Source organism: Centruroides sculpturatus, unplaced genomic scaffold (assembly GCF_000671375.1).
Source record: "Centruroides sculpturatus isolate CEXI.00-Female unplaced genomic scaffold, Cexi_2.0 scaffold439, whole genome shotgun sequence".
Lineage (NCBI taxonomy): Eukaryota > Metazoa > Arthropoda > Arachnida > Scorpiones > Buthidae > Centruroides > Centruroides sculpturatus.
The window spans coordinates 506,604-527,387 of record NW_019384606.1 but is presented as its reverse complement, the minus strand read 5'-3'; the positions used below and the strand labels follow the sequence as shown (position 1 = coordinate 527,387).

The window sequence follows — 20,784 nt, the reverse complement described above, 5'->3', positions numbered from 1 at the left end:
GCGGCCGCGATTTCTGATATTATTTTTCTGCGAAAACTTCGTTGACCTTTGGAGACATCATTAATATAAATAATTTTTATGGCCGTTAAATAAGAAATGTTTCTTTCACAAGAAATGTATAAAATTACAGTACTGGACAGACGATAGGTCGCCTAACTCGCCGTAGCGTGACGCTAGACGGCAGAAAGCATATATATAATTATAATAAAGTTACAATAAATTAAGTTAATATATAATTATATATACAGTGCCTAATTTATATATAATTTATATATAATTATATGTACAGTACCTAATTTATATATAATACTGTACAGACAATAGTAAACTCAATTTACCTGCCTAAATTCTCCGTAGCGTGGCGCTGGATGGCGCCACACTACGGAGTTCGGCTGCCCGATGACGTTTTACCGAATTATAGGAGTTTTTTTACCAGGTTTGTATGGATACCATCACAATTTTTTTGCCGTCTTATAGGAATCGTAATTATAGGAACCCGTGTTATAGGGGGGTCTACTGAACTATTAAAGGTCTTTTATGTCATCTTTCCTCCACCACTTCTGCCTCATTGAAAAATCACACCCAGGACACAGTTTATAGAACTGTCACTTATGACAGGAAGCTAGCTTCTCTATACAAGGAAATATAAAAAAAATAATATACAAGGAAATATAAAAAAATAACTTTCATTTAGCCTTCCATAAAAGTCTCTCAATTTCCTCCCTCCTCTGCAATGTTAAAGACTGTCCAGACATGCATCTTCAACCAGGCATCTACACTATCCCCATCACTGATTATATAACAATTTGCCACTTAAAATACATAGGTGCTACAATGTGCCCTTTAAACACCTGCCTCAAGGAACACCAGACTTCCATCACAAAAGGATTGTCCAACACTGCATTGGCTATCTTCGCCTCCAACCCAGACATTGATGTGGACTTCAACAGCGCATGCCACTTACATAGCTCTTCCCAGCAACCCTTTCTCAAACAACTTGAGCAGGTGAAAATTTATAAAGCCATCCGCAAAAACACTGTTATTAATTTTCATGATGTTGACTTTCCCCACAGCATGGAAGTCTTTCTTTCAAAATCTTATTATCCTCCCCGTGTCTGACAAATGGGTGAAGGCCTTTTGAACCAAGGCCCTGAACCTGGTTATCTTGAAAGTGAACAGGTTATGGGAAGAGGTAGTAGTGGTGTGTAGTTTTTCTGTAAACCTGAGTAGTGGTGCGTCTTTCTCTCATTTTACATCACCTCCCCTCTGCACACATGTTTGGCAATCCCATGTTGTTTCAACAGTTGGAGAGCAGTTTACCTGATGATGCACATTCAACATTGGCAAAAACATTTGCATTTTTTATAAAAACAGCTCAATTATAGGTTTTAGTGTTATTAATTCAAATACAATAGACCCCCCTATAAAACGAGTTCATATAGTTCGGATTCCTATATCACGGCGAAAAAAATTGTGACAGTACTCGTACAAACATGCTAAAAAAACTCCTATAATTCAGGCCGACTCGTGTCGCGACAGGATTCATTGAATCTAGATCAATAGCGGATATTGCACAAACCGTTGAGTTTAAATGAGCGGCGGACCTACTAAAAACCATTTATTATTTAACGTCCATAAAAATTATATTTATATTAATGATGTCTCCAAAGTTCAACGAATTTTTCGCAGAAAAAAATAATTTATCAGGAAGCACGTGAGCACCATTCGATGACAAGCTCCACGATGAAAACAAGCTTAAGCAATGACGTCGTCAAACGGTGCACACTTGGTAATTAATCCTACAATTTTTTGCTTATAGCATAGTTTATATAGATTATTCCCAAAAAATTATACATAGTTTGGAAATGTTGAGTCGAATTAGTCTAGAATCGATTAATTTTATGGAAGAAAACCTTTCAAACAGCCATAGTCCGTAAACTGCATATGTGCCGGGCTGTGATTGGCTCACGTATTTAAGGACTCATAGAAAATGGATTCATAAAAACTGGACATATCTACCATGTTATAGGGGGGGTCGACTGTATAACCAATTTTAAGTTGGAGTATTTTTAAATTAATGATTTAAATTTATTATATGCAGCTTCTAAAGTAAATAATAAAACATTTTAAATATACAAGTTTTGTCAAATATGATTTTATTTTACTAATGAGTATTCTAAGAGAAAAATTAGTACAAACAGAACATCAATTCATGGTGATTAAAGCTTTATAACTTTACTTTCACATCATATAAGAATTCAACTTTTCCACCATGGAAGCAGCCATCATTGTTGCAGCAAGGAAAGCAACTGAAATGAGTACTGCAGATTCAACCTCAAACCAGTGAAACTGCTGTGTGCAGCACTTCAGGAAAATAAGTTTAACAACACTCTTGACAGCACATTAACAATAACCCACGATTTGGAATGTTTAGAAATGGCTTTGCTACAGCATCCCTTAACATGTAATTCTTTGATCATTATGAAAACAAGACAATGTCATCTTGAAAAATAAAACAACTATTTCCCATGAATTTGACCAAGATTTTTGTCATTACATACTGGAAATACCTCCTGCTGTTCTTCCCTCCCTGGGGCATCTGACAAAGTTGGTATTCCCCCCAGGGCATGGAGAATGCAAAAACATGCCTCGTCCTGGGATCCAAGGGAATTTGAAAATAACCAGCCTTTAAATCCAAAACAGAAAAATATTTATTGCCATTAAGCTGTGATAATATGTCGTCAATCCTAGCCATAAGGAAAGCCTGCATTTTCGTTATTTTGATCCAGGGTGACACAGAGCTCCCCAGAACCCTTTGGAACCACGTGTATCAGGGAATTCCACTCTGACATGCTTTCTTTGCAGATTCCCAGCTTAAGGAGGTCATTCATTTGCCTTTTGAGGTCAGGCAGATAGCTATATAGAATACAATATTGCTTCATGTTGACAGAGCTCTCCGAAACGAACTCAAGGGAGTGAACGTAATGGTTGGTGCCCGACAACTCAGACACTTTGTTAGCTGTAGCGTTTTGATATGTTTTTAAAACATTGATCACGCTTTCCCTAATTGTTTCATCAAGGTAATCCAGCTTTCACAATCCTGTCTCATCACCTAGCTCAGTGTTTACATTAATGGAGAAGTCCTCTTCTCTTTTTGGGTTCCTATCAGTAATGATCAATCTAATCCCCATCAGCAGCTCCAGGTGTTGGCGAATAACATCCATTCCAAAAATTAAATCACAATCCATCCCTTTTCTGGAAACTTAAACTAGGAGCCTTTGTGCTTACCCTACATCCATTCCCAAATTTAAATTCAATTATAACTGCCTCATCACTTTTCAGGAGAACACCTGATACTCCACTGATACAGGAATCATTCAACACTACCCAATTTTCATTATGGTTCTTTAAACTTTCAGTTAACTCATTTCTAATAACAGTCCTCTCCACGCCAGTATCAACTAGGAAATTAACCTTGGTTCCTACCATTAGACCTTCGATTGTCGGTAATCTGCATTCGGACAATTGAATCCCCGTGGTCAGTTCCAATTTCACACTCTAACCATTCCTCTGACCTTCCGAATGGTCCTTAATTAGTTTAAATGCCTATGCTTATCACACTACCTTGCCAAGTGCCCCTTCTCCCCACACACATAACACCTTCTATCATCCCTCCATTTTCTCTTGGGGTTTCCATTTTTCTTCATGCACTCAGTTAATGATGCAATTGACTTCCTCAATGCCCAAATTTGGCCCTCAAGCTCCACCATATGGCTGCTCACTCTGTCTTCCTTCTCAGAGAACACAAGCCTATGTTCTGAATTTGTGCATACTTCATTCATTATCCCCCTTTTTCCACACACAGCCTCAATCTCCTCCTCTTCCTCTGCCCTACATATTGCTTGGTCCAAGGTTTCTGGATGACTTTGCATCACCTGTCTTCAGATGTCAACGGACAAACCTCTCAAAAAACACTCCTTCACCGTGTTATCCCAAAGCGTAGCCAATTAATTGCTATTATGAGCTACAGCTCGTAAGAACAATGACCTTATCTATACCCCATACTTGCAGACTTTCTCCCCTTTAAGTTATTTTTAAGACTCGATTGAAGGTATCTTGTTCTTTGTCCCTTCGATCAAAGCATTTAATGAGGAATGTTTTTATCTCGTCATAATTAATGATGTCTTAGTCCCTCAGATCGAAAAACACTGACAATGGTTCACCCTTAAGCCTAGCCTGAATGACAGTGATTTTGACTGCCTCCTCCCAACTGGCAAGGGATGCTACATTTTCCATCATTTGAAAGACGCGACATACATTCAAAACACTGCCGGGCGAGTTCATAAAACATGGGATCATCCCCATGAACTCAGTAACAATGGGGACACTACTGACCTCTATCGCCATTCCAGATTGTCCTACCATATCGTGACTTTCCATCAGGAACAATAAATAAAATGAAAACCAAAAGTATGGCAGCACCGAGTCCGATATGGTATACAAATAACAGGGCCGAGAGCATGAACTGGATGAAACAGAGAGGAAAGTCAGGGGACATACGCTGAACCAACTGTTCACAACAAATAATCACTATCCTGTCGCAAATGCCAATGTAGATACTCCATAGCACGTGGTCTGAGGGGTTGAACAAAACAAAAAGGAACAGTTAAAACAAATAATCGGCGTAATAGTGGGGTTTCATAAACAAAGGTTTATTGAGAACAAATACACAATTCAAAGTCCGATCATGTTACAATGTTATTCCTATGCCGATTCTCTGTCTCCTGACCTTCCTCCCTTATACAAAACCCTCCTTTCCATACAAAAACTGATAATGGCTAAAGTAACATTAAATAAACAATTGGGAAAAAGAGTATACAATAACACATAGAATAATAATATAAAGAAATTCCTTGAACAAAAAGCTTCATCACATCGGTTATCCTTGTTTTATACTGTCCGCCAATAGATATCGCTCCATCCCACGTGACCGCACATTACGCCAATCACCACATCGCACGACCTACCAGCAGAGAACTAACTGGTGGTACCAAGGCAGGAAACAGAGATGGATCCGCACAAAAACAGACACGTGACCAACGAAAAACAAACAAAAAAAATAAGTAAAAAATAATATACATAAATAGCTGCAAAGTGCTACAAACCTTAAATAGTACAATCAAAGAATCTAGCTGTTTTGTTTGTTTCTTTGTTTATATTACTTTCAATGTTTCCGATAAAGAGTGTTAAAGCATACTAAAATGATTTTATATAAAACTGATTCACTACAAAACAAATCTTTTTAAAATATTCATATGAGCATTCAATATGGTAGCCTAAATTACCATTTATTGTCACTAAACATGAAAATTTTCAAAACACTTCAAATACTTGGAAGACATCCTCATTTAAAAACACAATGTTTTTACATTAAAAATTAAAATGAATATAATTAAACTTGTATTAATATTAAACTTCATCATGAAACAGAGATGTCACCATAATGTTTCAACCTTTTGAAGGTCATCATCACAAAAGCCTTTGAAAGATTGATAAAAGTTAATGATGGCCTTTGAAAGGTTGAAAACATTATGGTGACAGCTCTGCTTCCTGCTGGAATTTACAGTAACATTAATGCATTATTATTAAACCTTCAGTTTTGAAGAGTACTTAATCAATATAATTCATTACCTATATATCTGCAAATTTTGAGATAAGTTATATTTAATGTTATAAATTAAAAGTATAAATTCTAATAGATTTATAAAAGAAAAGCAAACATATTAAACAGTGCTGAATAACAAATAATAAAATGTAAATTTTTCAAGTATATTTACCGGGGAATATAATTTCTTAAAAACATACTGAAGCAAAAAAAAAAAAAAAAAGGCATTTTGCTAAATTAATTTGTTGTTTTATTGGGCATATATTTGCCTTCACTAGTACAAAATATAAAATTTACAATCATCATCAGAAATGTGTGCAAATACATTGAGAGAAAAACCATTAAAATTCTGGATCTAGTTACAGCAAAAAGCTTTCACAATAAGGTGTTTCAATGAAGAAGTAATTAAAGCACAATTAAGCTTTCACCAACCACAGCTAAAATAAAATATTTATTTTAGCTATAATTGGTGAAAGCTGAACATCCCACATTACTCTGTAATTGAATCTCAATTTTGTGTAATACTTGAATAACTGGATGCCATGAACCACTGCAAGTATTTCTTTCTCAATAGATAAATATTTTTGTTGGGAAGATGTTAAAGTTGCTGTTGTGTATGCTAGCAGCTGACCATTTTGCATTAAACAAACTCCCATATCAATCTTACTAGCATCTATTTTTAGTATCAATGGAAGCATATCACTAAAAATACAAAGAGTAGTTGCTTCCATAAATCCATCTTTGTTTACTACAAGGAAAAATTCTATTCTACTCAAAATAGAAAATTTATTACAGTACTGATTTTTATTGTTCACGTCTAAAACTATAAAAAACAACCATAACTAAAAGTGAGGTTATTTCTTGTGGGTTGTCGAATTAATTTATAATAATTTGATTTAACAAATTCTGGTAAAATTTTTGTTCACTTTATTGCATGAAAATTAATGTTGTGACAATAAAGAAAATTTTGCCATTTTTTTCATTGACAAAATTTTCTTTATTGTCACAACATTAATTTTCATGCAATAAAAGTGAACAAAAATTTTACCAGAATTTGCAATTTTGCAATTGCAATAAAGCAAATTTGTGAAACAGCAAAATTTGCTTTATTGGTATTTGCTTTAAGGAGAGTCAACTATAATATAAAAATTACGTTAAATATTTTCTGTAAGGCATTATATGTGTATTTATGCACAATTTCCATGACTCAATAGTTATCAAGAAAATTCCACTGCATTATGTCATTTTAATAAAATCATTGACAACATTACACTATTTAAACAGCACACAAAACATGTGAATGCATTATAAAAATTTAATGCACCTACAATTTTCTTGATACATAAGAATAAATATTGCAATGTTCAGTTCAGACGTGCTAAGCAGAGAATAAATTACAAATATATGACTATCTATGCATTTGCTGAAGGAAAATTTTTAATTACTAACATTTTCAGCCTACTCCATAGGCCATCATCAGGTTTCTTAAAACCATTTTTAGAAACTGTTCCAATAATAGAACACTCCATTTAAATTTTAACCTTTGAAGAATTTAAAATACAAATTTAAAAGTAAATGAGTTAACTAAATATGTTTGTTTGTTTGTTAAGTTATGGCAACGCAACACTTGGCTAGGGAGGTCTTTTTAAGGGAAACTGTTCCCTATTTAGGCATTACAGACACATAGAAAATCTGAAAAACTCAACATGGCCAGCTCGTCCAAGCGAAGCACGAATCCACGACTGAAATCCCAGTGTTCAGGGTACGAAGACCGCTTGGCCACTGGTTAACTAAATAACTTATGAAAAATATTGTTAGACTTGATGTTGCTTGTTGGAGATTAATAAAAACTGGTTGGACTCATGTAGCTGGTTATGTAACAAAGAATACACAAAGATTACACTGTCTTGACTCAGGGAAGGTCAGTGCAAAAAAGGGGAGAGTAAAACGAGGTCACCAGCTCTAACAGTTCTCCAAGGGATCAACAGCACCACCAACCTTTTATTATGTAATGGAAAAACATTTACAAAACATCACCACAACACAATGCATTGTATGTAATGATGTCATATAGCATTTAACAATAATTTCAATCATTGATTCTAACACACCCCTCTCAACGATTGATCATTAATACAATCTGATATTGCGAGTAAATTTCTTAACCTTATTTGCGTCTAGTGGTTTGGTTAACAAATCGGCCGTCATCCGGACAACAAATTACAATAATTTCTCTCGAATTCTTTAAATCACGTACAAAATAATATTTTGTGTCGATATGTTTTGTGTGCTGTTGTGCTTTTCCAAATTCTAAAAGTCAAATACAACTTTGATTGTCCTCAAATATTCTCTTGGTTCTACTGCATCCTCTGTCACTGATAAATTTATTGTTTCAATTAATCTTATGGGAGGTACTCCCTTAGTAGTTCTTTCCAATCTCTTTAAATGTATGCCAGTTTCTTCCATTTCTTGTTGCCTTGTTTTTGTTTTGTATTCTTCTTTTAAATTTGTATTGATAACTATTGTAACTTGTTTTGAATTTTCATTATTTTCATGTATATAGATTTTGGAGGCTTTGTGCTTGAAGTTTTCCAGAAAGTGAACATTTCTGCTTATTATCAGTTTTTGTATCAACTAAGCGATAAGCTCTTGATGCTCTCTTGTATCCTACAAAAATTAGTTTTGTGGCTTTAAGTTCTAGTTTCTTTCGTGTTTCTTTAGGTTTAATAGCATAGGCTGAGCATCCAAAAATTCTTATTTGCATGAGGTTTGGCTTCTTTCCATGATATTTTTCATATGGAGTTGTTTCACTTGCTTTAGTAATTAATCTATTCTGTAGATAATTTGCATTATTCACCACTTCTCCCCAGTATTTATTTGGTAGTCCAGCATCAATTAACATGCATCTTGTCATTCTATCATATATCTATTTTTCCTTTCCACTACTCAATTTTGTTGAGGGAATAAGGTGCCATAGTTTCCCATACAATACCTTCATTTTTAAAGAATATCTTTAAGTTGGTACTTGAAAATCCACATCCTATGTCTGATCTGATTCATTGAGTTCTTCCAAATTTTGTTTGTACATATTTAACATATTCCTTTATTTAATCAGGTACTTCACTTTTATGATTAAGAAGATATATTTTGGTGTACCTACTGTAATCATTTATCATGGTTAAAATATATTTGTTGCCTCTTGATATTGCTGTTTGCATTGGACTGCATATGTCTGTGTGTATTAATTAAAGTAATTGATATATTTTGGTTTCCGATTTCTTTGAAAAACTCTTAGTAGTCATTTTGACCTCAATGCAATATTCACAAAGTTTAAATATGCGACATTTCTGAATATTTATTCCTGTAGCCAATTCCTTGTTCTGCATCAAAATTATGGAGTTTATGTCACAATGCCCTAATCTTCTGTGCCTTACATCTTTTCTGCTCCCCTTTGCCATGTTGATAGGTCTGACTCGGTGGCATGCCCCAAAGTAAAACCAGGGTGTGTCGGGGTTCGAAATTATGCATATTTAAAAAGAGGGTGTAATCAGGATGGGAGATTTTTCTGGGGCGACTTGGCCACGAGACGAAGACAGAAAAAGAAGAGAGGAAAGCAAACTGGAATGATCGGTGAATAGTGGTGTGTGAAGATATGTGATATAGGAGTCATGAAGTCACTCAAGAATAAGGCTGTATAACAAGATCAGGGTGACGATTTTGTTTCAAACTGTAAACTTAAGTAAGAACACGTCAATAGTATTGTCGGTTCATTTTTTTTTTGTCTTCATGTTACAGAAATTCATTAACAGTCTATTGTTGGGTTTATTGTGTGTTCCAGTTACTCGGAAATTTGGATTGTCAGGTGTATTGCATGTTACTGTTACTCAGAATTTTGGATTTGTTGGGGTGTATTCTTTCCAGCAAGTCTCACTGGAAGCACTGTATGTTGTTGGGCAAATTAAATTGCTATCTGGTTATTATTTTGGTTTATTGTCTTTGTTTCAACCCTACTGAGATCAGTGGATTTTCCCATATAAGTGTCTGCTACATTAGGCTCACTTGTTATCATGTTGGCCCATCGAAGAAATCACTAAATTTCTTCTCCATATCAACTTGTTCGTTCCTTTTATTTCTCACACTTCTATGCCACAAGTGAATGCATTTCTTCTTATCATTAATTACTGTAAGTGCTTTATAAGACTTATCAAACTCATATAAACATGTGTTTGCTGTTGCTACTGTTACTCTGTTTTTCTGGAGGATAGAGTAAATGTTCCCTTCAAATTTTATGGCAGACCCTAATGTCATTAGTCTTCTGACTGAGATTAAATTTCCTTTAAGGTGAGGTACATATAACATGTCTTTCATACATATTCGACATCGTTCATTATTTTCATCCATGCAGGTTATCATTACATTGACTTTACCTTTAGAGTATAGAGCTTGGCCATTGGCTAGTATCACTCTTTCTCTATGTTTACTATTAATGGTTGTGAATAAATATTTCTCACAACACATATGCAATGAAGCTCCCGAGTCTACATACCATTGATGAATCTCATTTTATGTTCCTGTCTTAAAACATACATAGGATTCCTTTTCCGGATGTTGTTCATCACTTTCCGCATAAATTTTGTTGATCTGATTTGGATGCTTTTCTTTCCATGTTTCATATTAGCTACATTCTTTCTTTATATATCCTTGTATTTTGCAAAAATAACTTTTGAGCAAACTCCTCTTCTGAGTTACTGGGTGTGTTCCCACTTTAAATGCTTTATCCGCTTCATATTCTTCATTTGATGAGGTCTTTCTTCTTGAGTGTTCCTCATGTAATTTATTACGTACTAACTCCTGGGTTAATTCTTCTTATGGACGAGTCTCTAGTGCTGTTATTAAAGTGTTATAGCTGTCTGGCAAGTTACTAAGTAATAATGCTATCTTTAATTTCTCAGCTAGAGTTTCTCCCAATGCTGTAAGACGATCAATCAATTCCTCCATGTTGGCCAAGTGTATCTCCATGTCGNAATTTTAATATATTTAGATAGGAAAAATTGATTTCAGAAAATTATAAATTTAATTAATAATATGCTGAATTTAGGTTTTACAAATTTTCAATCACTTCCATTCTGAATATTTTCTTCACAAATTCTCTTCAGTAAGATATTTTATGTTACACCAACTCATATCTCTAAACCTTTTACCGGTGCGCGTATTATCTCACTCTATAACAGTTACAAAAGTTTTTGAACCGTTACTGTTCTTCTTCAGATACCGATCCCCTAATGGAATGCTGTTCAACGATATTACGAAATACGATCAGGAACGATGTCATTGGGATGGGACATCGTTCCGGATCATATTTCATAACATCGTTGAACAGCATTCCATTAGGGGATCGGTACCTGAAGAAGAACCGTAACAGTTCAAAAACGTTTGTAACTGTTATAGAGTGAGATAATACATGCACCAGTAAAAGGTTCAGAGATACGAGTTGGTGTTACATTACTATGGTGCTGATATTCCACCATTTGTTAATATTTTATGTTTTTTTTTTAATACTATAATCATTCTTTTTTCAATCTCAAATAGAATAACTCTGTATACACCAATAAAATTTTTAAAGTTCAAATAATTTCAATGAATTTTATTTTTTGTAAATTCTGAAAAACTTCACTATCACAGTGAAGAAATTTGTAAATTTAAAAATAATTGTTAAAATATATTTAATGTTTTTAAAATCACAATATAATAGATGTCTTTATTTTGTGAATAAAAGAGGGACAGAAATCTTATTCATTTATTTATTTCAAATGTCAAAATTATATTATGTAGACAGAACNAATTTTACAGATATGTCTTTATATGGACATAAAATATACATTTCATGTCTGATGGTTTTGTTTTACAATATTATACGAATTATTATTATTATTAATTTTTTTTATACGAAATTAAAAACATTTTCTGTGCATGAATTTTGACCCACTTCCGGAGTTTCACACTTTTATGTAATGACAGGGATGCAGTTTCATTCCTGGAAAAGTTGGGCATTTACTCTATTCCTTTGGAAAACCCAGTGTCTGGTGTACACACCCATTATATAGGGGTAACCACTAGAATGCTCTCTGGCCACATCTCTGAGCACCAACATTCTGTTGCAGTGGGAAGGTATGACACCAAGCTCTCCAGGATGGTATTGTAAGACCAACACACTCCACTTTGGGACCGGGTGGTGATGCTCAGGCACTGTGATAAGGGGGCCTAGTGTACATTTGGAGGCCCTTTACATCAATTTGCTGTCACCTTGCAACTTCCCCACTCTGGATTTGCCCAGAATCTGGATTAATCTATACAAGCAATTAAAACATCAATATTAGCACCCTCCGTCTACTCTGTGTATTAAGGTGCATGTGCCTCATTGTTACGTTTTTCAAGTTTAAGTTTAAAAAAAAATTTCTTGTTCTAAATGTTCTAAGATTCCAAATGGCTAATACTGTTCTCATTTCAATTTAAAATTTTGTTTGAAATCAATACAATTCCGTATCTACCTGAGGACGACACTTTTTACTATGTTGAAAGCACTCGTAAGAAAATAAAACATACAGCAAAATGATAGTTAACGCGTTTTTGTGTGAATTTTCTCTCCAATCAGCAATATTTCACATTGTTTCAATTGAATAAAATTTTTTTTGTAACTTTTTGTCATGGCATGTTATTTAAAATTATTTTTAACACTAAAATTTACAGAAAATTTGTTACGTCAACATTTAAAAAAGTTTTCTTGTACTGCTGTTAGATAATTTCTGTATCCAATATTAAGTATTTTTCCATTCAAGTTTAAATTGCATTCTCTTTTCAGCTTCTTTCAGTGGACATATTTAATATTCCAGCTCAATTTTAATACATCACAAAACATCAACCTATATGCACATAAGCACAGTTCGAACAAAGATATCTGACAATAATTCAACATTTATAACAGAACAGTAGAATGTTTAAATGTGCATTATGTTGCTGATCTTCAATCCTGTCATCTCAAACTATACTGTGGACAATGTTGTCATACAGATTTATTTTTCTTTTAAAACATGTGTCGTTTTCAATGCAAATGTAAATAAGTGAGACAAATGCTATCCTAGGATAGTGTTGCCTGGGATGCAGGGCAAAACATTGAAAAGAAAAGACTGTCTGAAAGAATAGAACAATCCTAGTTTACATTCTAAAACCTAATGATGATTGAAAACAGTCCATTAAAAATTATTGCTAAATTACATTTTTTTTATTTTGAATTGTTTGATTTCTTATTGTGATTAGTTAATGAAATCATAATTTATAGAAAGAAAATTGCAATGTAAACTAACTTATCTGTTTGATAAAAAAAATAATTTATATTATTAACTAATTGAATATTTTGATGCAAATTATATAAATTAGTAATTCATATCATCAGTATTAATTAATTAAAGTTTTCATTTCAATTTTTCTTTATTAAATGTAAAGTTATTTATTTTAAGAACATGACTATCTAATTAATAACAATACAAAGTAATATTACTATATCACATTTTAATCAAATAATTAATATACATACTTTAAAAGATTGGATGAAAGTCCATAAAAGTATTCGGATGGTATAACCCTGACGCAGAAGTTTGATCAATCGGGCAGCTCGAAATAATCGAAGGAAACCAACATTGAAGAAATTAACCTAAAATAATTAATATTCTTGAAAAATAAACTGTAGAGTTATTTAAAATCTATTACAAATTTTAAACATATTTCATAGCTGTTCCCAAAAAAGGTAATTCTAACATAATTTACTATTATTAACAAATTTTATAGCAAAAATATTTTCTGATAAAATAAAATTCAACAATTATGAATAATTACTTTTTGTGACATCATCACAATGCTGGAGTGCAATTTTTAAACATTTTAATTTAAAAAAATCACATGACTTCCAGTCCAGACCATGAGTTCATCAGGACTTCCAGCTCTTAAGTTTTTCATATCTAATCTAGATTGACAAAAGTAGGAATCTACAGGTCTGCAATTTGAAAACTGCAGATCAATAAATGAAACTGCATATTAAAAAACTTCATTTTTAGGAAAATATTTTACAAAGCAGAAAAATATTTAAGATAAGGTAAATATATTCATAAGATAAAGTCTCTAGACAACTATTTACTCTTGAAATACTTTTCTTTGTTAAATTATTTCTGTTATAACTATAATATACATTATTCATTAAAATTCATTAAAAAGATTCACTAATGCATTTCTATCTCTCATACTAATTGAACTGTGTCAAGCATGCAAGTGCATCCCTTGAGTTATTGACCCAAATGCTCCGTTAATTACAGATTCTCTTCTACTTATGAACAGGTTAGGTTCTGGAGGTTTTGTCGTAAGTTAAAAACTAACCTAGAAAGTACATACTATATGTAAACAAAATAACCACTTATTGTTAGCATTTTATCCTTCAATGTACTTAATAGAATACATTATGCTCATGTTTACTCACTCATTACTACTTTGTAGCAAGTGTTTCAAATATAGTTTTTTCCCACCAACACACAGTTTTATAATGTCCAATTTAATTTCCATGATAATAGAGCATCACTTCTTGCATATCTCCACTGATAGATTTACTACTATGTTTCAGACATATTTTTAAAGCACTAAACTTAAAATTTTATAAAAATTGCAAACAATAGAGAAAAATGCCATTACTCCAATGTTACCAAGTAAAATGTCACCTCACAAATGGCAATGAAACCTCAAAATTTGCATGAAAATGAAAAATAATGATATGCAATAAAAATTAACCCACATTAATTATTTATTAAAATAATTATTATTTTTATTGGCCAAAGACTGGCTTCAATGCTAGCATACAAGCTGCAAATGAACTTCAGAATCCATGTGAAATTTAAATTTTAGATGTACAGTACATGTACAGTCTAATTGTTCATAAGTCTATATTAAGTCCCACTATATTAAGGATCTTCTCGCCAGGCATAAGTATGTGTTCGATCTTAGTATGGACCTGCAAAATGCCTTCAACTCAGCCTGGTGGCCACAGGTACTGAGAAGGCTTTCAGATTATGACTGCCAATCTAACCTGTTTCATCTTGTGAAAGATTACTTCAACAACAGGAAGGCATCTATCAGCATTGGTGAGAGGTCTTTTTCTCATGTCCTCCAGAGAGGGTGCTCTCAGGAGCTTGGTCTGCAGACCTCTTTCCTGGAACATACTGTTTGACAGTTTTTCCATCTGGACTTTGGACACCAGTATTGTGTTTTTGCTTCTGCAGACAATGCATTTCTGGTATTCCCTGCTAATTCAAGAATGGCAATTTAGACTGCTGCTGCTGATATTATTAAAAAAGCCATAGAATGGGGTGATGAGAACAAGCTGAATTTTAACTTAAATAAGATATTTGGTATTGTGTTTTCTGCCCCAGGTGATACAAGAATCTATAGGCATGTCCTATGTGCGAGATTTAATGATACCTCAATCAAGATTGTTAAACAGCTAACCTTTCTTGGTGTGGTACTTGACCACAAACTATCATAGAAGCTTCATATTCAATACGCCACCAATAGGACTAGTCTCATTCTTAGCAGCCTTCTACATGTTGCCCGTAATAGATGGGGTTTAGGCTACGAGGTGTTTAACTCCATTTATGACTGTGTGTTTGTCCCAATCTTATTTTACAGCTCAGTTGTATGGGGTCAAGTTGCAAGCTACTCCCATAACCACAGGAGGTTGAAGACTGCCCAACAAAACTGATTCACCTGACTCGTAGTTACAGTACAGTCTCAAATGCTGCTCTCCCAGTTATTGCTGGGAAACCACTAATCCTGCAACAGAACCACTACACTATGGAAAGATTCCTTGTTTCAAGAGGAAGAAGTTCTGACCTCCTGGGCATCTCTTTTGGTGCCTCCAAAATTTGATGCCTTGATGTACTGTACATTTCAGTGATCCTTCCCACCTGCAATTAGAAGTGGACTTGGCCTGGTCAATGAGTCCTGTCATTGAGTCACTCACAGATGGCTCGAAAACATCACAGGGTACAGCAGGTGCATTTGTCATCCTCTCTTCTGGCCTGGAAACACATCATGATACCTTCAAGCTTCACCTGGAATGCTCAGTGTTTCAGGCTGAGATATTTGCTCTCCTTATGGCTGTACAGTTCCACAATAATGAGTATAAGGGAGAACTCATCAACATCAGTACAGATAGTGCTGCTACTGTGCAGACCCTTCAGAATAAGGACAACTACCATCCAATTGCAAGGAACATCCTTTCTACTGCCTCCCTGTCCTTTAATAACAACCACATTAAATGGATCAGGGGTCATCAAGGCACTCTGAGCAACGAGAGGGCAGATTTCGTTGCCCATATTGCCACAGAACATTGTGAAGGCATTTTTGCCTATTATCAGCTGTCCTCTTCCAATGTCAGACAATGGCTATGAAATAGCATGATTGAGAGCTGGCAAAGTGACTGGAACTCCCTGCCAGAAACCCATATCACAAGGCAACTCTTTCCTAATATTGACAGTCGACTTAAGTGGAAATGGAATCACCCGAATCATTGCCTTACACAGTTCCTTACTGAGCATGGATGTTTTAATGTTTATCTGCACAGGTTCCATCACGGTGACTCAGATTGTTGTCATATCTGTCTTATGGACTGTTGCATGCTTAAAAACACTTCAGCATCCCAACTTAAAAAAAACTTCAGCATCCTCCTCAATTTGTAAATACATGATTTTTTGTCTTATTCTTAATTTTATTTTTATATTCTTTTGTGTTTATGTATCTGTTTATATATCTGTATGTATCTGCAATGTACCTTATGTACAACATTCATGATTGTGCCTAGCGATGCCAGGTGCTAATAAAGATTATTTGTCTGTTTATCTGTCTATCCTTGCCAAGGTTTATACAAGTATGGCTAAAGCCATAGTAGTTTGCCCTTTATTAATTGAAATAAGATGTTCTTGCAGATGCTGTTTTAATGAACGTATTGTTGTCCCAATGTATTGTAGGTGTTGACCATCTCTATTGTCCTGAAGTGGTAAGGAGTATACTCCAGCAGAAACATCTTATTGTTGGTGTTTCTAAGAAGCATATGGATGGTGAAGTTCCTTCTGTAAGCCAAGGAAAGATTATTGTCTCCTGCGACTTCTCAGTATATAGCCATCAGGGTCTTGTTATACTGCACAACCTCAAATTTATGTTTTGCCTTTCCCATGTTTGTCTTGCACTTCATATTTGTTCACTAAACTTTTTATTAATCTAGGCAGGTACCCATGCTGGATAGCCAGATGTTTTATGTACTGTAATTCATGAGTTTTCTTCTTGAAAATAGAAGAGTGTGTGAATGCCCNAACAAAACAAATTAAATTAAAGAATATGTGCATATGTACGCGAGAAATAAATGCAAACTAAAAAATTAAAGAAAATGTATAGTTTTATTAAAAATAAATATGGATACATGTTTCTACAACCCCTTGTAATAGGGAAGTAATTCCCAATAGACAATAAATGTTGATTGATTGATTGATTAATATTGTGTATTATTAACCTACAGGTTACTGATTCTTTTGTGAAGAGCTATTTAGCATTAACAACATAGGATTCATTCCAATTTGGAAAAATCTTTTCTAGGCAACTCTTTAGCAACTTGTTATCAATAAACCATACTTTTACAGATAGCTGTTTAATGACCATAAAATCTTTAGTCCATTCATTATCTTTACAAAAAAACAGCAACAAATAGACTGCTATATTAACTTAGTAATATCAAAATTTAATCAAAATGTTAATCATGAACAAAATTACATTTACTTACTAAAGTATAACATTAAAAAAAATATAATGATAATCTTTAAAATATAATATAAAGCAAAAAGAGACTAGAAGGCATTTTTAATTTCAAAACTCAATGTTAAATATTTTAATACATTAATAAAATCAAATAAAACAATATAACAGTATTAAAAATTATATAATTTTTTAGTCAATAATTTTCTAAAACTGGTATATATTAATTTAAACACAGACAAGACACACTAGCATACCTCAAGTTACTAATTACATTATGTTTTTAAAATCACATTATAATAGATGTCTTTATTTTGTGAATAAAAGAGGGACAGAAATCTTATTCATTTATTTATTTCAAATGTCAAAATTATATTATGTAGACAGAACAACAAAGAAACAGATTAAATTTAAATCATATAAACATGCTCATTCAAGTTAGAAGAATTACTAGTTTTACAGAACAGCTACGAATTTTTGTACTAAAGAAACTAAAAAGACAGGAAGAAATGCATCACATTCCATGAAGAAAATGACAGCACTATAGAATTACAGAGAAATCACAATGAAGTTTTAAATTTTTATTTGGAGGAAGTATTTTGAAGTTTTGTTTGGTTCTTAGAATGGGATGCATTGAGATACTTACTTGAGTACTTACCCCAATTTCCATAACCAAAGCATCAATGACACTTCCTATCACAGTAATAAAATCAAATGTGTTCCAAGGATCCTTGAAGAAATTCTTTTTTTGTAATAGAAAAAATATTTATATTAAAAAACAATCTTTGATTTTCAAGAAGTTGCAAAAAATTTATTCTTATGTAAAAAAATATATTCATGTAAATTATCAGTTCAACAAATGACAATCATAAAATTGCTTTTTGCTGCATGTGAAATGCAAAACTCTTAAAATAAAGCCATTATTGTATATATTGAAAGATAAATATATATACTATTATTATTATTATTTTGAATAACTAATTAGAAAATAAAAAAATTAATGGATCTAATTATAATAATAAAATATATGGCAACAAAGATAACAGAACAATCTTTGATTATTCTCTACAACTATAAATAAAAAGTTTCTTAATTTTCTATATGAATGAAATAGAAATAAAACTAACTTATTTAAATTAGTTTCTTAACGTAATTCAACTGTAAACTTATAAAATAATAAGATAAACTCTTTAATTATTGATATTATTATAGAAATTCTTTTTCCTGATTTCATTATAAAAATATTCAAAACTGGAATTTTATTTCAAAGCATAAAACAACTATGATATAAATATTTTACTTGAAAAAAATGATACAGAGACTTTTTATATTACAATGAAATGACATAAGTATGAAAAAATTTACTGATTAGAGTTTAAACAATTATCATTTTATTGACAATTTATAAAAATAATACATGAGAATAAAGTTAAATTAACTTTTTCTAATGACATAATACTATATTACAAAATAATAAAGAATTATAATTTTGTAAAATAGACAATAATGTCAGTGTTACATGGCATCAGATAAACAAAAATTATTAGCATATAATTTTGATTTATACATCTTACAATATAAACCCTTCTCATCTATATTGCAGCCTCTATGACTGGAAATATATATGATATGATATAATCTGTATTAAATAAACTCACTAACTACTACGACTTATGACAGTTTATAGCTTGAAACTTGTTTCAAATCAAAAATAAAACTATTTTATAAAAATACAATTCAAACAAACATCAAAAAAATTTTTTCTATTTGTTTGCTTAAAAATGTAAATACTTTCATTTAATTTAATTTATCTTTTTTAAAGTTTAATTAAATTAAACAAAATTATTAATATTGTGTATTCATTATAATATAAACAGCTCTTATAATTGCAACTCACTAATAGAATTGTTAAAAAAATTTAATAATATGAGTAAAAAAGAATTATATAATATTTATAATTATTTTTGTAAAATAGTAGAAACTTATAATAACAAAACAAATTAAATTAAAGAATATGTGCATATGTACGCGAGAAATAAATGCAAACTAAAAAATTAAAGAAAATGTATAGTTTTATTAAAAATAAATATGGATACATGTTTCTACAACCCCTTGTAATAGGGAAGTAATTCCCAATAGACAATAAATGTTGATTGATTGATTGATTAACCTGTTTTATATGAATTCCATGTTGTACGAGTCACTTAAATTTTACAAATACATATGCCGGGCTGTGAACGGCTCACGTATTTGTAAAATCTAAGTGACTCGTACAACATGGAATTCATATAAAATGGAATAATCAACAGTGTTAAAGGGGGGTTGACTGTAAAGTTTCAAATTCCTTTAATGGCTTCTAGAACATTCATCTGTCAAATGCAACAGTAGGCAATCCTAATGAAAAGTGCAAAGAAGAATGACCTACTTTCCATGTGCAAGTTTCTGACTTTTACAGATCTTTAAAGTCTGATGATGAAAGTAATAATACTGACTAAATCTAAATAAAGCATAACTTTCCATTCGACAATCTGTGCTTTTATTAATGGTATTTTCATGCTTGGCTAGTGAGAGAAATTATATCATATGAAATGTTTTTCCATTAACACAAATTTTTGTTAAGTGCCCTAAAACATGCAGCTTATAAAATGCTGTCATAAATAAGAAATAAGAACATCTATTTTAAGAGAAATGTGTACTTTAAAGTCAAAACCTCATCTTGAAACCAAGATATATTAAACTTTTAATGTTGCATGTGATAAAGCACTTGCAACTTTTTTCCATTACACAGAGTGCTTTACTCACATTTTCTAATGTGTTCACGATGAAAATGACCCAATTTTTTGCATCAATATAATTCCATTCTTTAACTGAAATCTTCTTTAACTGAAATCTGTCATTGTTTCAACTGTTGCAGTGCAATTTAGTTTTTCTGGAAACCTATTTTGTTGCAAGCAACAATATTTGATACAAGTCTTCAAATATTCACAAGTATAAAGTTATTTGCATAAACTCTTTTCCTATAATTAAATATAAATTTACAATGTGCAAAATGCATGCATTTTTCATAACAATTGTTAAAGTAAATAATTTCAAAGACAAAATAAAAATAAATAATGATGCAAGTTCAAATGGGTTAGAAGTTGAGATATATCCAAGTTTCAAGAACAGACCTCTAGCCCCAGGGGGTGTAGCCATAATTACAGATGAAATTAAATTGAGATTAGAAGGAACAGCAGTCAAAGTCATAAACAGTTGAGGTCAGGATAAAAAAAGAGAGG

The 20,784-nt window shown here is 32.4% G+C and overlaps 1 protein-coding gene across 1 annotated transcript in view; it reads right to left on the bottom strand.

Moving 5' to 3' along the window:
• The window catches only part of LOC111625158 (voltage-dependent calcium channel type A subunit alpha-1-like), a 187,178-nt gene that overhangs the window by 48,367 nt on the left and 118,027 nt on the right, over positions 1 to 20,784 (bottom strand). Inside the window, exons 5-6 of the mRNA XM_023368210.1 lie at positions 18,153 to 18,248; positions 13,257 to 13,373 (exon numbers count right to left, since the gene is read on the bottom strand). Of these exons, the coding sequence (XP_023223978.1) occupies positions 13,257 to 13,373; positions 18,153 to 18,248 (213 nt within the window). The remainder of the gene's footprint in view (positions 1 to 13,256; positions 13,374 to 18,152; positions 18,249 to 20,784) is intronic.